The following is a 19,314-nucleotide window of genomic DNA, read 5'->3' as shown; positions in this document are numbered from 1 at the left end:
CAAAAATAAAAACAAACTATTATATGTACTATTGTCCATGGCTTGTAATGTGTTTATGCATAATAAGTCTCGTAAATCATTATTGTGGAAATTCAGTGCAGAAGTCTAAGATATAAGCTACAACAAATAATAAACTGAGGAAACTCACTGGTCTTAGTTAGCAACCACATCTATACTGGTTGTGCAAGACAGAAGCCGTCGGAAAACTGAACACATGGTACGTCTCTTCTTACCTCCACGGCCACCTTTTGATGCTTTCTCCGATCCACTCCCTCCAACTGCTACTCTATCTCTCACTTTTGCAAAACATTTCTTAGTCATCTCTGGCACACTCTCTTTTCTAGAAAATGTGTAGCTTCTAAGGTACATTTGTCTGCATGACACACTGTCCACCACCCTGGGATGAGGCAGATGAGGGTGTCGCCGCCCTTGATCACCCCTGCTCGTTTTCACCGTCTTGACAAACTCTGCGTCGGATTCGGGCCACTTGTAGAGGTTGACATAAGTGGCTCTCACTGGAACTCTGGTGTCATCCACACAGTTTGATATGCAAACTGAGCTCATTTTTAAATGAGAGTGGATTTTAGTTGGTCAGATCAAAGTTGATTTGTCTAATGTGAATATGTGATAGGTTTCCAAGGCATAGTAAAAGAAGAAGGAAAGAAGGTAACGCTTAGATCGCAAGAAAGCACACTAACAGAAAGACATAATAGGTATCAAGTGCGTGGGGACTGGGACTTGTCTTCATGATTATTATGTGGTGTGAGGCATAATTTTGCATCATTAACTAGGACTGCAATTTAACATAACTTAATTTTTTGTTTTGTCAAGACACAGTCCAAACCGTTGTAGTGGAATATAATCGACTCCAAACTTTTTTGGTACGTGCACCAGCAACGAACATGAAATGGGTGTCTTTGGAGACCGGTCTGGCCATTTTGTTGAGGAGTATAATATTGATAGAGAAATTTTATAATCAATAAAGATGAGGTTCGTTATGAAGACTAATGTGTATTATAATGGTTGATTTCCGTCCAAATATGATCACCGTGTGTTTAAGGGGGTCTGAGATCAAAGTGATTATAAGTTTAGGGATGTATGAGATCAAAGTGATTGTAATTTGTAAGTTACTTCCTTCTTCTTAACTTTCAATCTCTTAAAATGTGGCTAAATATCCTATAAATTTATAAGAATCAATCTATACATATTCTTAAAGGTTGAGAAACCTAAATATATTAGACTTAGGTTCTTGTGGAGAGTCTTTTGAAATTTTAAGAAGTGCCCAATAACGTCACGGATACAACATTATTGTTAATCATCACAAATAACACTGAGTCACTGACCACTGCTAAGTGTATTTCGAAGGAAGACATATGATATAGCCGCGATCGTCCTCTAATATATATGGACAAGTTCTTATCTCGAGTGAGAATAATCTATCATATCCCATTTGGACTATCAAAACACATGATCATCCTTACTCGGTGAGGATAATTAACCTGAATACGGATTAAGATATGTGATCCTAAATATCTCAAAGAAACACTAAATTTCGGAACACCATTCATACATAACATACTCTTTAAGACTTATTATCCTAAAACAAATGATAAAAATTTTGGATGTCAATATAATAAAAAAATTTTGTACCATCAACCATTGCCTATTACAACATGATTCATGTAATACTATTAACAATCTTTATGATATCCAAGTATCTCAACTATTGTATATACTATGAGGGTGAGATTCAGATTAGAACCAATATTAAAATTAGAACTTAAGACTACACACATCCATCAGATGAATTTGAATTCAATGGTCATGATCTGCCTAGCTATATTAATATAAATTACAACTTAAAGCTATTTAAAATACCTTATCTTTATATGTAAATCATTAATTAATACAAATCATAATAATCATTAACTACTACCTAATCATCATAATAATAAGTTAATATATATGCACTTTGTTATAAATGCAAATCAAACTTACAACATGTGAATCTCAATCAATTTTAATAATATAATATTACAAAATACGATATTCTGCTGCAGTGCATATAAATATTACAAAAAATGAGATTATGTGCAGTACATATCTAGCTCATATAATATTACAAAACACGAGATTCTGCTGCAGTACATATCTATCTCATATAATAATACAAAACACGAGATTCTACTGCAGTACATATCTAGCTCATATAATATTATACAACACGAGATTCTGATGCAGTAGATATCTAGCTCATATAATATTAAAAAACACGAAATTCTGTTGAAGTACATATAGACAATAATAAAATATCAAAACAAACACACTCCAGTTCTTCGTATTTTGGAGTTTTGTTAAATCACACTACGGAGATATTTGAATTAAATATAAAAGGTATTTTTATTGGTTAAATGATCAAATATAAATTAAGAATGTGCATTGATTGAGACATGTATATTTAAATATGTATTATATTAAAACACATTCATACGTTAATTAATTTCACACATTCAAATTACTTTCATTTAATGATTATTAAATATGGTTCTAAAATTCTAAGTCTAAGCGGTTCAATCTGAATCTAACCCTGTATTGTGATGTGAAATTGAAAATATGGGACGTTTAATTGTCAGGCTTAGAATCACCCGGTAGATATTGCAATATGAGTAATAATTTTTTAATTAAATTATAGTTGAGTTTTAAAAAATGAATATAAGTATAAATTGCGATAATAAAAATTTATTAGTGATATAAAAAATATATTCAAATAAAATTATACAAACACATAATTTCAAGGAAAAACAGAAGTGATTGATGATTCATTGTTTGAATATTACTTTCATAATTTATTAGTTGAATAATGTTTGAATATTACATGATATAATAATTAAATTATATTAATAGATTAACTACATCATATATTAAAAATTATATTGATTGATTCATGATTAATTTTATATGATTAATAACTTGATTAAAATTAAAAGAAGAAAAGTTGAAAAATGAATATTATTAATCTAAAATTTAGTGCTAAAAAAGAAGAAGATATATTTGGGCTTGTTACCAATGGAGGCCCGTTATTGTACACAAAAGTCCATGTTAATCAAATCGTAGCCGTTAAATATATTAAGCACATCTCCACCGTCCAAAAACGTCGGTGTTTATCTTAAAACGAAGCCCAACCAAATTATACCCATTTTCTGCAACATCAGAAATTAGGGTTTCACTTGCAAGGTACGCTCTTTCTCGCTGTGGATTTGGTTTTCTTGCTCTCATATTAATTTCGATCTATTTGTTAATTACATTAACAAATCTATACATACAGTGCGGTTTTGATTAAAAGACTACACATATGTTGATAATTGATAAATTACCAAGACTGCAAGAAACAATTTAGATAATTCTTATATCATACACACTCAAATTCACGATTTTAGACAATTTATGCATCATAAAAACAAGTTTTGTGGTGTTCTTTACGATTATATGGATGATTTAAACAATTATTTCGTTTGCATCAATTATATGGATGGTTGAATTGTATGATATGATCTTTAATTCAAAAACTATGTTTTGTTATTGGAGTGTGGCTATAGACTTTGTGAATCAAAGAGCAGTTAGATGGTTTTGCTATGTAAAAGTTGGTAATTGTTGATTTGTTATTTTTGTCCAGCTGGAAGATGCCTCGATATGATGATCGATATGGGGGTGACCGATATGGTACAACAACACGGCTGTATGTTGGCCATTTGTCCTCACGGACACGATCACGTGATCTGGAGCACATCTTTAGCAGATATGGGAGGTAAATATTGATATTGGCTTTTGTTTACCTTTCTGGTTTGTTTCACAGCGGAACATCATATTTATGTTGAAACTTTATCTTGTGTTTGATTTGGTTTTGTTTACCCTTTTGTTGTTTGATTGAAAATTTTTGAGAATTATATGGGGGTTAAAGATTTTCTTTAGCCAACCAGAAATGTGATTTCCTTATTATGAATTATGATGCCGTCTTATCTTTATTGTTCACCTCGTGCGAGTTGTCTATGCTCTTTTGTTCTCTTTTATGAATAATGCCATGTTAAGTTTCTTTAAGATAACATGTAATGGACATGTGTGAGGTCCTATAGGAATGTAGGACAGTAATTTATTTATGTTATTTTTAGAGAAGATGTGTATCTTTTTGGACTTTGGAGGCTGAGAATTTGATCTTATTAAAATTTAAAGTCATACAGTCTTATCATCTTGGGTGTAGCTTAACAATATCTAAAGCACAGATCCATAAATGTGGGTTCTGTGGTATGTTATCTAGGTTCATATAGGAAATTTGAATTAACATTTGAAGGTTGTCCCTGGCTGGCTCCATCTTGTCAAGGGATTTTGTTTGTTGTATGTAACATACTTACTTTTAGAGTTTACTGCAACACTTTCATGGTCCTGCCAAAGAAATCAGGGTTTGTGTAAATGAAACAAACAGAATGAGAAGCAGCATATGTGGTAATTAACCTATTGTTAATATCTTGAGGAACTTTTTACCCTAGGTGTCTGTCTATTTGACTTAATAATATCATTGAAGGTTTCTGGGATTTTTGCCTGTCCTGGAGGTCAAAGGTGGGTGTGTGACCATGGTGGAGTGTCTTGACGAGTGTTAGGAGACTTTGGCGATTCTATCTGTAGTTGTATTGCGTTTTTAATCCAAGCAACAATCTCATACTGGTGTGTTTAGTTCGATTTGTGGGACGATGTATGATGCACTCCCAGTACGTAAAGTTATGATGGCCTTACTGTTTCTGGAAACCGTTTGCGCAGAGTACGGGATGTGGATATGAAGCACGACTATGCCTTTGTTGTATGTATTACTTTCCTTTGCCTCATTTTTCTCTTCACATCATCGTTGCTTGGATTATTAGTAGATGTGCTTATTATATGAGTCACTATGGTTTCCCTTTTGGTTTTTTGTTTTGAACAACAATTGGCAGGAGTTCAGTGATCCGAGAGATGCTGATGATGCAAGATATAGCCTCAATGGTCGTGACATTGATGGCAGTCGTCTTATAGTGGAGTTTGCTAAAGGGGTATGTTTCTTAGTGCATGAGTTGCTATACTAGATGGTGCAGAGATTTCAGAGATGAAGTAGGCTGTTTCTAGAGTACTTAATTATGTAGTATTTATACTAGTTGGGATGGAGGGAGTACATTTTTATCTTTCGAATGTCATTTCCAATTTCATTAAAGCCTGTAGCACTGTGTTACCGAAAGTTTTATGTGAACGAGAAGAAAGTGAAAGAATTATTTTCTGCTGCTTGTTCTGGAAAAGAGAACTGGACAATAGGAAAGAAAATCTTCAAATAATTGTTCCCAAAATTTTGTTCCCACCTCTGGAAAGATTAGAAGAGAGAAGAAAATAATTCACATCTTTTCTTTGCTTCCCTATTCAAGTATACAATAGAAATTCAATGGCACCTGAGTCTTTTTTTTTTTGATAATTGTCGCATCTTTGTACTTTAATACTTCGGTCTAGCGAATCTGAGTTTTCTATATTCTCAGGTTTGATTCTGGCCATGTGTTCTTAGCAAATGGACAATTTAACATATATCTTATGAATGGGTTGGAACAGGTGCCCCGTGGGCCAGGTGGTACCAGAGAATATATGGGCAGAGGTCCTCCTCCTGGATCTGGACGCTGCTTCAATTGTGGCCTTGATGGTCACTGGGCTAGGGATTGCAAATCAGGTGACTGGAAGAACAAATGCTACCGTTGTGGTGAGAGAGGTCATATAGAAAGGAACTGTACTAACAGTCCTAAAAAGCTAAGGTAATTTACTGTCGAGGTTTCTCTAGTTAACTTGCTAATAAATCACGTCCTTTATCAGTGCTTTGTCTGAGGTGTCATGAATTTACTTCCTATTTATTTGCAGTCGACGTGGTAGAAGTTACTCAAGGTCACCGGTGAGATCAAGATCACGTTCACCTCGCCGTGGAAGAAGCCGTAGTAGAAGTTTCAGCCGGAGTCGCAGCTACAGGTTAGGTCTTTAATATCTATTATTACTGATGGCCGGCCCACTTTGAAGTTTTGATACTACTGGAGATTTTGTAGCTTTCCCATATCTTATAGATCAGGACATTCTTGTCCTTGTCAGAATAAATATTCCATATATATTCCCGTATTTTCTAAACTTATAATTTTGTTTTTTCTTCTGGATATTAATTAGCATGTTAAATTTTGGGCTAACTGAAATAATATGTTCTGACAGTCGATCAAGGTCTCCCCAAAAGAGGGAAAGGAAGACAGACCGTGTGAAGGGATCCAGGAGTCCTCGCTATAGCAGCAGGAGCCCTGATATAAAAAACTCTCCACCCCCCAAGGCCAGGAAGCGGAGCCCAACTCCAGAAGATGCCAGCCCATTTGGGAGAGGTAGCCTTTCCCCAGGGATGGATAAAATAGCTACTGAACAAGATGGGTCTGACTATGGTGAAAGTCCTAGAGCTAGGACTCCTAGAAGTGCGAGTCCTGTGAGTCCCATTAGAGGGAGTCCTGTTGCCAACAGGGATGAGAGTCCGTTGGAAGCTAATGGAGGAGCCAATGGGATGAGTCGCAGTCCTAGTCCTAGAGAGGACAGAAGTCCAATGGATGATGTTGATGATGAAAAGCCTCAATCATTCAGAGGCGGCAGCGAGTCATCCTAGATTTGCTTTGCTTTGTCTTCGCATGTCTGTTCCGTTGGCAAATCTTAAACTGTGTACTTTTTTTTCGAGATTTAAGAACTTTTTCCTGTGATATTGTTAGATGTTCTACCTGTGCCGTGGCAGTTTGGTAATGCTGAATATTTTTACTATTTAATTATCGTGTTACTTATTTAAAAGCTAGTTTAATTTGTCAGTTGGATGTCCCTGAGGCCCTGGCGCCCTGCTAACTTATAGTTGGAGTTGCATATGGGAAAATAAAGTACCTCCGCTGTTATTGCATTTTGGAGAGATTTTAAAGATCAAAATATATTATGTTTGTAATTTATATCATCTATTTTCTTGAATACAATGTACTGCAGTATATACATAGAGAAGGAAAATGGTAGGAATTGTGGAAGTTACGAGGTACCATATACAGTACTTGACTTCTCTATGAAGTATGTCATGAACATGAAGAAAGCATTTGTGCAACTCAAGTTTTTAAAGACTACCTTTAGTTGGCCACTGTGATCAACTTGAATAACATGTCTTTACAAAGGGAAATACTCCTTTCATTTTGAAATATAAGTCGCTTGATTTTTTGACACACACTTCTAGGTCTTTTGACCGCATAGCTAAAATTATTATTTTTCAAATTTTCTTTTTTTGTATTATAGTGTTAATCATATATTTTTATTCAAAAAAATAAAATTTCAAAAATAATGATTTTAACTATGCGGTCAAAAGATTTAGAAGTGTATGCTAAAAGATCAAACTTATATTTCAAAACAGATCAAACTTATATTTCAAAACTAAGCTATTAGAAAGGTGAGATGACATCCTTGTCGAGGACATGGGAGATGTTTGTTGCACCGCTGCATTCACAATCGACTTATCTTTTCTGAGTATGTTACAGGTTGTCAAAAATTCCTAAAGCTCTGCAATCAAACACATTGTTTTGATTAGACCCACTTAGGCTTTTAAACGGATCCGATTTTGATCGGATCTATCTAAATTGTAGGGAAATCTACCTTTCTGCAGCAATCTCCAGTACTTTCCCTCTATGTGTGTCAAAAACAGAGTTATTTAACAAGCACTACAATGCAACAATAAATCTGGCCAAGTATCACTAAGCACAGAAACAATATAAAAACTAATAACAAGAAATATAGCAGACACAAGAATTTTTGCGTGGAAAACCCAAATCGGGAAAAACCACGGGGACCTTAGTCCTCTTAAATCTCCACTATAATCAACGTTTATAAATGGGATTACAATGATCTTCTCTACTTATCTAGAGGCTCACAACATCATCAAGAGTACACTCTTGGATATACAATATGAAGCTCATCATCTATCAAGATGGTTACACAAAATAAAATCAGAGAACTCACCAAATGGAAGTGTAATGAGAGTGTACTTTAGAGAAGACAACCGGAACCAAGAACTCTACCTCTTTCTCTAGCTGCTAGTCTCACTTTACTTTCCTTCTGCTTGTGTATATTTTCTTTCTCAGTCGAATGAGAGAAAATGAACCGTCTTATGCCTTTTGTTTATTACTCTTAAACTGGGCTTATTACCCGTTTACTGGCCCAAGCTCACAAAGTGAAACGGACCCAACATAAATCCATATCCTAATCCGTTTAATTTTATCGGATTCAGATCATCCACTTATGTTTTATTCTATCATTCCATTTAGAACCTCTCACCAGTAGCAGAAGTAACCAATTACTGGGGCCACGTAATTAACCTTGCACAATTCAAAACTTGAAAGACAATCTGTTTTTGAAGGTTCAGGTGCCCTTGTAAAAAATCAAACTTAAGACGCGACGAATAGTGCATTTTGCTTAATCGGTTAACACCAACTGATTAGGAGCCGGACAAAACTCCAAACTAAGAGCATTTTCGATGCTAATAATTGAAGTGATCGATTAAAATGATTATTTATGATTTTATTTTATACTATACTGCTTCCATCCTTTCTTTATACGGGAGATGGAGGGTTTCATATGTATTTTAAAATTCTTATAAAGTATAAGTTCATGAATTATAATTTTTTTCTTCTGAATAAAAGTAAAATATTTCAATTTTTACAAAAAAAGAAAATTTTAGAAATAAATTATTGAATTATACTTTACAAAAGGTTTAAAACGCGTGTCACGTAATGGGAGAAAACCATAAAAAAATGAGTGGGACGAAGACTACATTTAGTGATAATATTATATTTCTTCCGTCCTAATTTTTTTGTTTTTTTTAAATTTTTATGATAAAATTGACTAAATTTTCTTCAACATATATCTGTTGACTACTGTTATATCATGATTTTTTGAACTACCAAAAATTAGAATATTCATATTAAAGAAATTTTTTGTTTATAATGTAGGAAATTAGACAATCCAATTCTCAAAACGTTGAAAATTAGAATTAAGGAGAAAAAGAATAATCAAATTTAGACAAGAAATTAGAAAAAAATGTTATCAAAAATTTTGTAATAAATTTAGTGAAGAAATAAAAAAAATTCGATTTTAAAGAAAAATATTAGAAAATAAGAAAATATAGGTAAAAATATTATTAAAATATGAGAAAATTTAAAAAAATATTGGACCCTAAAATAAAAATTAGAATAGAAATGTAACATTTCTAATCACAAAGGAGTCAAAAAAATTGAGGCATTTTGGGCCGATATTGTAAATTCATTCTTTATCTTCTTCTTCATTCCCGGCCTAATAAGAAAGAGCTATGATATTATCCCACTTCCTGGCGGTGTCTCCGCCAGGTTTTACCGTGCGCTCGCCGGAAAATCAGCGGCAGCTGAAACTCAGGTCCAACTTAAGCCCCCAGTTAAATAAAAAGCAAAGCAAAAAGAGTAAAGCCAGCACTAGAAACAAAAGCAGCAGCAGCAGTAGCCTCGGCTTCACCACTGTGAAGAAAGAACCTGTTTGGCAATGTGTAAAGAGTTGCGGAGCATGCTGTAAACTCGATAAAGGCCCTTCTTTTCCTTCCCCTGATGAGATTTTTGATGACCCTTCTGATCTCGAGGTTTATTTCCCCACCATTTCTGCTCTTTTTTTAAAGTCTTGCGTTTTCTTTTTCTTGTACTGTATTTTAAAATTGTGTTGTTTTCCATTGCTTTAGGCTCTTTTGGATGTTGTTAATTTTATTTTGTGATGGTGAGGATTGTTGCACGAATTGATTGTTGATTATATTTTAGTTATTTAAAAGTTTGATAGGTCCGGAAGGATGGTGTGTGCATTTCGAGACAAGTACAAGAACCTGCTCGATCTATGAGGGTGAGCTTTAATTTGGATTAATGTGGGAACATTTTTTTTTTTTACTTGGTGGGTAGTTTGATTTGTTTTTCTTTGTTGTTGTAGATCGTCCGTATTTCTGTCGGGTGGAGCCAGATATTTTTGAACAATTATACGGTATTGAGAAGAAGAAATTCAACAAGGAAGCTTGCAGGTCCTTACTACATTCATTATTTTGGCCTCAACTATTCTATAGTTAACTTGATGGTCAATATAAAACAATTATGCAAGCGTAACTGTGTATACATTATCTTGATTGAAGGGGCTTGTGCACTAGCATAATTGTAGATTACTAGGTTTTGTTCTTGTCTATGATTAATTGTTACTCCCTACGTCTCAATTTATAGGTCCATTTTGGAATAAACACATATATTAAGAAAAAAGTTGGTTAGATAGAATCTTATCTCATGTATCATTATTTAGTGGATTGATAAGTGTGAATATAGTTGAGTTTCAAAAAAATCACAATAAATATAGCGATTTAGTGCATTGAGAAATGAGAATAATGTTGAGTTTCAAAAAAATCACAATTAATATCTAGATAAATTTGTATTGAAAGAAGAGAGGGACAAATATTTTGGGACAAATTTTTTTCCTAAAAGGGACCTATAAATTGAGACGGAGGGAGTAATAGAGAAGCCAACATTTGGTCAGTGCCTAGCTATTGGATTGATTTTATGCATAGTTGCATTTCCTTGCAGTTCCTGTGTAGATACAATCAAAGCTATTTATGGTTCTCAATCTAAAGAGTTGGACAACTTTAATCATGCAATAAGAGGCAAACCTGAAGGATGATTCACCGGGCTTAATCAAGTCTGATGTGAAGTACAAAGGTTATCCTTTTCTATTCAATGTGTCCTCTCATCTTGATTTGTGAGCTAGAATGAAATGAGAAATTAAATTTTGTTGCAGGATATAAATGTGTCGACAAATTTGCATCCTTGTGCTATCAGAATTCTAGGCACAACTGAGCTGTAAGAAAACGGAAAAAGTGTATAAGCTATAGTGCTATACGCACATAACTGTGTATTTTCATTCGTGAGATTATAGAAGCAGAATGTAATGGCCGCTGTATTGCTCTGCGCTTAATGTACTTATGTGAATGGTATCAAATTTATCAAGAGCTTTGGTCCATTATCTCATTCTCATACGTCTATATTTCTCATATTATGGGTAAGTAACTGAGATTTTTTTTTCCTGGAACAAATTGATTCCTCATCAAGTGGTATTTCCTTCCTAATCAAAGTAACTCAAGAGTTGGGATACGTTTGCTATTGTAGATAAGCCATGACACCAAAGTTGTACTCTATAAGACCCCAATTTGCCTCTGCAGATTATGCTGAATGAACTTATATCCCCTTACTATATAGTTTGAATTAACACATCATTAGCACCATGATGTACGGATTTGGGTTGACATGCTGCATTCAGCCAGGTTCATATAAAAGGTCTGGGAGAGAATTTGCATCGGGTATATTAACTTCTGAGGGCTTCATACTCTCACTTCGAATTGCAATTCAAATATCTGACGTTAAAACACATCTCACTTCATATCAATGCATGTAGTTAGTACAATTGAAATTAAGAAACACATCTCACTTCATATCAATGCATGTAGTTAGTACAATTGAAATTAAGACTGGTTCTTTCATGAGTAAAATTCTGAAAGTTTTAGCTGAGAAAAAGACATGAATCAACTGATCATACTTGCCAGGGTTTGCCTGATAAACTATGGTTATAAGACCGGTTGGAATAACAGTGAGTTCATATCAGGGGGAGGGGGGGATTCGACTTGTGACTTCAGATTTGAGAAGAGTTTAGACATGTTATAGAATTGCAGTATGTTAGTGGCCATGATTATTGGCTTTCTGGTGATTATAAATTTGAGAAGTCAACATGTAGCCATGAATGTGAAGAGATGGAACTTCGAGAGAAAATCTATCTTTAAACTGAAAAAAATGAGCTTCAGTAACTTCAGGGTAAAGATGTTGTGCGTCACTGAACCTAAGCAAAATTCAGCAGGATTTAACACTTTAGAAAGGCCAAAGAATAACTCTAGCTACTGGTACCAGAAAAGTTTTAATGTAATTTCTAAATACATTCTTCATAAAGAGCTCAACATATAGATAGTGTTAAGTCTCACGATAGCTTGCTAAGTGGCACTACATAATGAGCAGAAACAAGAGAAAGCTTCCATGAAAACCTTTATATATTTATCTCTTTCAAACAAGAAGTTACACATATAAATGTACCATATGTAGTTGTTTTGTTAGATTGTTGATGTTAATGATGACAGAAAAAATTATCAAACAGAGCCACCAAGGGGCCCAATGCCTAATTCGTCTTCAATATCATCAGTATCTTCAAACAATTTGAGAAATCGTGCCTGCTCTTTTTGCCTCTTCTTTTTCTGCCAAAATTTGTATGCCGCAGCTAGCCCAAAAATCACGAGTATTGATGCTAAAATACTAATCAGTGCCACGATGACCCAGTGCAGTCCATGTCCTCCATCCTTTGATTTTGAAGCTTGGTCTGGATCTAGAACATGGTACAAACAAAGACTAATTACCAAGTATTGGTCAACTAAAGCCAAATTTACATTATTACAAATGATAGTAGGTACTGATGTTGCATAGATAGACATGATGGTCACATACACAACACAGGCATGCAAAACAATTAGTGTCGTTTCGTTAATCGGTTTAGTGAAGGATGCAAAATGGTTGAGTCTCTTTCATGCTGGACAAGGGCCCTTCAGCAGTTAGATACTTTTGATATGATATAGGTTTGGATTTTTGCAAATAGTTTGACTAAGGAATCCTCTCGCTATCTCTGGGGCTGGTTCCACACTTCTATAGTGTTTTTTCCCCTTAATGCAACAATATATCCAAAAAAAACATCTCGATGTCCCTGTCAAATGGTCCAACAGACTGACACAGATTTGTGCAGGGTCTATGAATGGTAGGCAAAGAGATCAACTACACCTAAGTTAGAGGTAAGAAATCACTGTGAAAGCTGAGGAAATCAAAGAACAAAGAACAGCCATCTAACAGTTTTGCATATGCATAAATCCACCAAAATGGGAAATTTTGCTACTCTCTGAGGCAGCAAAAAAAAAGAAGCTTAAGCTGACGCTTTTTGATGAAAGCATTATTTACCAAGGATAGACTATAAAAGAACTCACCAGCTATATGTGGATGTGGCACACATTCTTCGCATATGAATGTGGCATTCACTTCATTGTCAATCGAGTAGATATACTTGCCATCAGGTCTTGTAAAGTCACTAGGACAGAATTCCCACTCACTAAACACATCATCAGATTTTATGGTGTGCTTTGCATAAAATCCACATCGCTTGCATTTATTACTTGGAAATTCTGTCAGTGGCTGAAAAATGTGACAGGCAAACTAAACATTAGTTCAGAAAGGTATACGTCTCTCAGTTCTCACAACATCTAAGTTTTAGTTAATTTTCCATAAAATGAGCTGTGGAATTAATGCACAGAGGTTGCTGCCTGCTTTTGAAATATTTTAGACATGCCAGAACTTATTCTTGAGGAAAATCATACAAACACTAAACAGTGCACATGAAGTATTTCACTGCGCATCATGTGAAAAAAGGTTCCAAAATACTTGACGGAATCATAGCTAAATTCCTGTCAAATGGTTAACAAGCATTCAACCTTGTTGCTGACATGTAACATCAAATAGTAGTTTGGAAAATTATTTTACATGATGCTGCAAACCATTAAAATAAGATTTGAGAAGTCACCATAATCACTTAAGACACAGGATGAAGGGTAATGATTAACTTTAAAGCAAACCATTAGAGAGTTGATATAAATTAAAATGACCAAGGAAATAACATAAGAGGAATTACAATCGAGAATCAAGAACCAAGCAGAAATGTCTACTCTCTCTCTATACATAAATGAAAAAAGAAAAATTAACAAACCTGCCAAGATTCCTGACCCTTATAAGCATATAAGACATGTGCTTTCTTCAAATCAGGCAAAATTATCTTCTCCTCCCCTTTACAATTAAAGTAAACTGTCGGGTCTGATCCTATAAACTCATGTGTGGTAAAAATTTCGACTGACTGAAGTGTAACAACCGCTGTCGACACAACTTCTGCCAATATAGTATAGCAAAAAAAGTGAAAACACAAGCATATCATCAATAGATCAAAATCATAAGCAGCGAAAACATTTATCCTTAGTTGTTAAGCAGCACATGTTGTGCCCACAGTAATTTTTGATATCCAAAACATAAATATCAGAATCTAAGAAATCATGTCCAGCAAAGTGGTTAAGTGATCGAGTCTCGGCGAAGTCAAAACCATCTTAAAAAATTTTGTTTAAACATTGAGGTGTGTGACTAATTATATTGATCAAATAGTAACACAATTATCATCTAAATCTGCATATAATTCTGCAATTACAAGAATGGTAATCAAGAAATGCATTATATTAGAGAAACCAGAAGATAAAAAATAAAAGTGTTAAAGGAAATGAGAAATTACCACGAAAGCAGGTGATGTAAGAGAGAAATAACAAAAGTGAAACCCTATAATTGAATCCACGCCGCATCGAATATATGTATGTCTGATTGCAGATCCTTGGAGATAGAGAAGAAGCAGCGATCTCGTCGAGACTCGCCAAGTGTTTGATCGGGGGAGATCAAAGGTGGACCAGCTGTCGTTTCTTGGTCGGACAAGGAAGAAAACGTGTAATAAATTTGAGCAGCTACTAAGTTTTGCTAACCAGTCGTCCAGTCCAGTTGATTATGATATTATGGAAAAGATTAGCGCACCAATCTCTCCCGTAGATCTTTGGGGTCTTCCATGTACAGAGTCGTTACGCTCATTCTGTACTCTTTCCTCTTATAATAAGTGAAAATAAATTTTATTTTGATACAAATTAATATTGTAAATTTGTAATAGTATAAAAATTATTTTAAGTCATATTCCCGTTAAACATATCACTAATAAAAAAAATATTATAATTAGTATAAAAATTTGTTTGGGTGGACATCTTGTCAAACACAATACTAATAATAAAATTAGTTCGAACCGCCCTCCTGTAAAAACAATATTAATCCATAATTATAATTTTTATGATAGAATTAAATATTATAATTTAGATCAAAATTAGTTTGAGCCGCTATCTTGTCAAACATAATACTAATAAGAAAACATTATAATTTAGATATTAGTTTGTGTTGCCTTACTGTCAAACACAATACTAATGAAAATTATTCTAATTATGATAAAATTAAAGATTATAATTGGATAAAAAATATTTTGAACCGTGGTCCCATTTTAACAAAAAAAATATTATAACATAGTCAAAAATTTATTTTAGCCACTTTCCCGTCAAACATAATACTAATAGAAAAATTATTATTATTTAGATAAAAATTAGTTTGGGCCGCCTCCCGTGCCCGTCAAACACAATACTAATCAAGAATAATTTACATTATCATAAAATCAATATATGATTCCTATTTTATATATCTTATTTTATTTATTAATTATTTTTATTTTATGATTCCTATTCATTAGTTAAAATTTATTATTATTTTATGGTTCTAATTTTTTTACTATTACTTTTTTTAATGATTGATATCTTTACAATCCTTTATTTTTTTATTCGAAATTTAATAAAATTATAAGACTAAATCGAAGATAAAAATTGTACATACTACCTTACAAATATTAAATATAAATTATATTTTATCTATGATTATTAGTTTAAATAAATATAATCTCATTCCTTTTAGAATTCCTAAATAAGAAACTAATTGTATTACGTTTAGAGTTCCAAAAGAAAATATTGTATTAATTTTTGGAATTCTTGAACCTGATTTTTTGAATTATAAATATATTTTCTATCTGAAATTTAAGAAAATTATAAGAATTTTTTTTTATTATTTTTACAATCCAATAAGAAAAATTGTATTACTTTTAAGATCAATAAAATTTGTTCGAACCGCCCCCGTCAAAGACAATATTAATCCATGATTATTATTTTTATGATAAAATTAAATATTATAATTTAGATCAAAATTAGTTTGAGCCACTCTCTTGCCAAACACAATACTAATAACAAAACATTATAATTTAGATATTAGTTTGAGTCGTTTTCCGGTCAAACACAATACTAACAAAAATTATTCTCATTATGATAAAATTAAAGATTATAATTGGATAAAAATTATTTTGAACCAAAGTCCGTTTTAACAAAAATATATATTATAACATAGATAAAAAATTATTTTAGCCACTTTCCCGTCAAACATAATACTAATAAATAAATTATTATTATTTAGATTAAAATTAGTTTAGGCCGCTTCCTGTGCCCGTCAAACACAATATTACTCAAGAATCATTTATATTATCATAAAATCAATACATAATTCCTATTATATATGCGTTTTTGTAACCGACAATTATGAAAGAAAAATATATTTGAGTCCTCCTGCTTCGACTTAAGACTTTCTTGCTGTTAAAAGAATTGATGGCAAATTACCCGTGTAATAGTCATAGTCAAATTAAGAAGAAATAAAATAAATATTAACATATTCTTTATCGGAATCTTAATTAAGATTATTAGAGTTGTATCATCTTTAGAATTCAATAAGAAAAGAATTGTATTATTTTTAGAATTCTTGAACCTGATTTTTTGGATTATAATTATAACTAGCATAAAAACCCGTGCGAGGCACGGGACTCTAGATTTTGTTGTACTTTAAATAATATTCGTGTGTCATCATATTATTTCGAGCATAACTATTACGTCATATTTTTTAACAGAATATGTAAATATGAAATGTAACATTTGCAATCTAATAGCATTGATAGTAAAAAATTATGGATCAAAAACAACATTTGAACTGATTTTTCTATATTCAATTTTGTTAGGATATAGAGGCCACTACCATATTAGCAACATGTTCAAAATTATACTCGAAACTAATACTGAAACTTTTAGAATCTAAATATATTATACCTCATTAAAAAGATCTGTAATTTATTGTTGAAAATTATCAAATTATTTCATCCAATATGAAAACTTGTTCTTGATATGTGAATTACGATATCTTAAATCATGATTAGATGAAGATGTGTGGTCCGCGTTGTTTTATATTTATTTCTCTTTTTTTGAGCGTACGTTTGTGTAATAGTTAAGTGATATATGATGGACATACCATCAACACATTCTTTTTATCATATGTTGCACACACCTTGTATAAATAATAATTGAAACATATATTGTATGTAAAAGACCCTACCTTACTTTATTATAAAAGCATCCATTGAACTACTAACCTTATAATTGTACCCGAAATATTTCGACACGTTTGATTTGACTTACCCTTTTAATTTTCATATCAATTATATAGTATTTCAATGTCTTATATTTTTTTGTTAATTTAAAATATTAGATGATTATTACTTTAATACCGCGTGTTATAATATTGTCTTGCTATAAAATTTTGTTTTTTATCATTAGTTTTCTGAGCTTGTTGATTTAGGCTTTTAATGATTTTTCATGTAATTGTTATAAACCAGATCTCAAATAGCAAAAATAGAGTAGATGTCAGTTAGGCACCATGAAGTTCATAAAAATAAAAAATATTTAGTTTAATTAGCCGTATAGTTACTTTTTTAGCTTTGTGCAAACTCATATTTTTAAATATTTTGATACTCTTATTTCTTAGGGGTGAGCAATGTAGCATATCATAAAGATCAAATCAGGTGTTCGATATTATGGCTTATGAAAAACTATTCTTGTTCTATTCCCGTTTAATCAGATATTAGTTTTCACCTTATCGCGTCGGATTATCCATTTCAGAATTAATTATATTTTATTAGTTTAATTTGTAGTTGATTAATTAATTTAATTATACTTCGAATCATTTTATTTAACTCGTATGTTATACATTGATGGATGGCATATTAAAATTATAGTTTTAAGACTTTAATATATATATATATATATAACTTATTTCTCTGTATTATTTTATTTTAAGCAAGTAAAATTTATAACTCAACTCTTTTTAGTAGGTCTCGTAAACGCGTTTTATTATTATTTGGTTGACTTTTGATTAACAATATAGAAATTCCCTAAATTCACCTTTGTATCACAAGTTATAATATTTCAAATTCATATATCACCAAAATCACATCATTTAGACGTATTTTCTAACACCAAATTTGATGTATTTGTCAGTATTCTTATATCTATAAAAAAAAAATTTGAAAAGATTTGGTTACACGTCGAATTCTGGATTCATCATAAGTTTAAAATAAAAAAGTAATCCAAATAAAAATATTCTCTCAGTTATCTTATTTTATGTTCTTCAAAATATTGTAATTTTTTTATAAGTCACTTTTTATAATTAAAAGAAAAATATGACATAATCCATGTTGAAAGTCCATCAATTTTTCCTTTCAAAGATGCTCACCGAAATCTTAGTTTTTGTGCTTATTTCTCACATTCATGGCTTAAAATTTTCTAATATTGTATCAGTACTCGTTTAAAGTATTAAGTTAGATTTGAATTCGTCCAATTTTATTCAAATATGAATTATATCCATTATTTGAAGTCTGAAACATGGCTCGAGCCCAATTGTTCAAAAAAAATTTCAAATTTAAATTCATTACGTAAGTAATTAATTTATGGATATTAATCTATCATGTAAAAAACATATGAGACTTACCTGAAATAATAACTTATTTCAAATAAATAAGATATTGAAAAAAATATAAATACAACAGTTTTAATGTATGAGTTTAATGCTTTTGAACAAAAAAATTAATTGTCTGTGTAGCTCAAGTGGTTTGAAAGGTGTACTTGTAATGAAGAGGTCTTGGGTTCAAGTCCCATTAATAACATTTTTTTTATATGTATGAGAAAGAGTTAGGTTCGGAGTTAGGCTCGGGTTCGGAGCTAGGTAATTTATTTGCTCAGGAGGGAGGCTTGACACGAACCTGTTGGGCTACTATATATATAAGTAGATTTCTACCCGAAATTTAAGAAAAATCATTAAAGACAATATTAAAAAAATTTAAGAAAAGAAATTAAAATTTTTTTTGCCCCCCTCCCATAAAAGACAATATTAATCAATAATTATTATAATTATGATAAAATTAAATATAATAATACAGATAAAAATTAGTTTGAGCCACTCTCTTGTCAAACACAATACTAATAACAAAATATTATAATATAGATATTAGTTTGAGTCGCCCTATCGTCAAACACAATACTAATAAAAATTATTATAATTATGATAAAGTTAAAAAATATAATTGGATAAAAATTATTTTGAGCTA

The 19,314-nt window shown here is 32.0% G+C and overlaps 4 protein-coding genes across 6 annotated transcripts; 2 read left to right on the top strand and 2 right to left on the bottom strand.

Moving 5' to 3' along the window:
• Window positions 1-79: 79 nt before the first annotated feature.
• LOC108222519 (uncharacterized) lies at window positions 80-564 on the bottom strand. Its single transcript, XM_064093967.1, has 2 exons — window positions 234-564; window positions 80-117 (listed from the first exon to the last, which is right to left on the bottom strand). The coding sequence occupies exons 1-2, from the start codon at window positions 562-564 to the stop codon at window positions 80-82; spliced, it is 369 nt and encodes a 122-aa protein (XP_063950037.1).
• A 2,540-nt stretch (window positions 565-3,104) lies between these two features.
• On the top strand, window positions 3,105-6,839 carry LOC108223632 (serine/arginine-rich splicing factor RS2Z32). Of its 3 annotated transcripts, none has more exons than XM_017397976.2 (7): window positions 3,105-3,234; window positions 3,674-3,805; window positions 4,810-4,849; window positions 4,980-5,075; window positions 5,617-5,813; window positions 5,917-6,021; window positions 6,253-6,839. In XM_017397976.2, exons 2-7 carry the CDS (start codon window positions 3,681-3,683, stop codon window positions 6,683-6,685), a joined length of 996 nt encoding a protein of 331 aa, XP_017253465.1. In that variant the 5' UTR covers window positions 3,105-3,234; window positions 3,674-3,680; the 3' UTR covers window positions 6,686-6,839. The 3 variants fall into 3 exon arrangements, with proteins under 3 accessions (XP_017253465.1, XP_017253466.1, XP_017253467.1); XM_017397977.2 differs by having other exon boundaries at window positions 3,196-3,234; window positions 4,577-4,849; XM_017397978.2 differs by lacking the exons at window positions 3,105-3,234; window positions 3,674-3,805 and adding an exon at window positions 4,589-4,716.
• A 2,484-nt stretch (window positions 6,840-9,323) lies between these two features.
• On the top strand, window positions 9,324-11,114 carry LOC108220993 (uncharacterized). Its single transcript, XM_017394897.2, has 5 exons — window positions 9,324-9,703; window positions 9,876-9,954; window positions 10,039-10,126; window positions 10,674-10,805; window positions 10,885-11,114. Exons 1-4 carry the CDS (start codon window positions 9,404-9,406, stop codon window positions 10,765-10,767), a joined length of 561 nt encoding a protein of 186 aa, XP_017250386.1. The 5' UTR covers window positions 9,324-9,403; the 3' UTR covers window positions 10,768-10,805; window positions 10,885-11,114.
• Window positions 11,115-12,163: 1,049 nt separating this feature from the next.
• On the bottom strand, window positions 12,164-14,814 carry LOC108220778 (uncharacterized). The gene is made up of 4 exons (XM_017394635.2): window positions 14,497-14,814; window positions 13,930-14,105; window positions 13,157-13,361; window positions 12,164-12,510 (listed from the first exon to the last, which is right to left on the bottom strand). Exons 1-4 carry the CDS (start codon window positions 14,561-14,563, stop codon window positions 12,278-12,280), a joined length of 681 nt encoding a protein of 226 aa, XP_017250124.1. The 5' UTR covers window positions 14,564-14,814; the 3' UTR covers window positions 12,164-12,277.
• Between the last annotated feature and the right edge of the window lie 4,500 nt (window positions 14,815-19,314).

This window comes from Daucus carota, chromosome 5 (assembly GCF_001625215.2).
Source record: "Daucus carota subsp. sativus chromosome 5, DH1 v3.0, whole genome shotgun sequence".
In the NCBI taxonomy this organism is placed as follows: Eukaryota; Viridiplantae; Streptophyta; class Magnoliopsida; order Apiales; family Apiaceae; genus Daucus; species Daucus carota.
The sequence above is the reverse complement of the archived record's forward strand: the minus strand, read 5'-3'. Positions and strand labels throughout refer to the sequence as shown.

What these genes read in the sequence shown, in the direction of transcription:
- LOC108223632 (XM_017397976.2), top strand. Translation starts at nt 3,681, where the DNA reads ATGCCTCGATATGATGATCGATATGGGGGTGACCGATATGGTACAACA. An exon ending in AACAGTCCTAAAAAGCTAAG is followed by an intron (nt 5,814 to 5,916) that starts GTAATTTACTGT and finishes ATTTATTTGCAG; the next exon opens with TCGACGTGGTAGAAGTTACT. An exon ending in AGCCGGAGTCGCAGCTACAG is followed by an intron (nt 6,022 to 6,252) that starts GTTAGGTCTTTA and finishes ATGTTCTGACAG; the next exon opens with TCGATCAAGGTCTCCCCAAA.
- LOC108220993 (XM_017394897.2), top strand. Translation starts at nt 9,404, where the DNA reads ATGATATTATCCCACTTCCTGGCGGTGTCTCCGCCAGGTTTTACCGTG. An exon ending in AACCTGCTCGATCTATGAGG is followed by an intron (nt 9,955 to 10,038) that starts GTGAGCTTTAAT and finishes TTGTTGTTGTAG; the next exon opens with ATCGTCCGTATTTCTGTCGG. An exon ending in TTCAACAAGGAAGCTTGCAG is followed by an intron (nt 10,127 to 10,673) that starts GTCCTTACTACA and finishes ATTTCCTTGCAG; the next exon opens with TTCCTGTGTAGATACAATCA.
- LOC108222519 (XM_064093967.1), bottom strand. Translation starts at nt 564, where the DNA reads ATGAGCTCAGTTTGCATATCAAACTGTGTGGATGACACCAGAGTTCCA. An exon ending in ATCAAAAGGTGGCCGTGGAG is followed by an intron (nt 118 to 233) that starts GTAAGAAGAGAC and finishes TATTTGTTGTAG; the next exon opens with CTTATATCTTAGACTTCTGC.
- LOC108220778 (XM_017394635.2), bottom strand. Translation starts at nt 14,563, where the DNA reads ATGCGGCGTGGATTCAATTATAGGGTTTCACTTTTGTTATTTCTCTCT. An exon ending in TTACATCACCTGCTTTCGTG is followed by an intron (nt 14,106 to 14,496) that starts GTAATTTCTCAT and finishes CTATATTGGCAG; the next exon opens with AAGTTGTGTCGACAGCGGTT. An exon ending in AGGGTCAGGAATCTTGGCAG is followed by an intron (nt 13,362 to 13,929) that starts GTTTGTTAATTT and finishes CACATTTTTCAG; the next exon opens with CCACTGACAGAATTTCCAAG.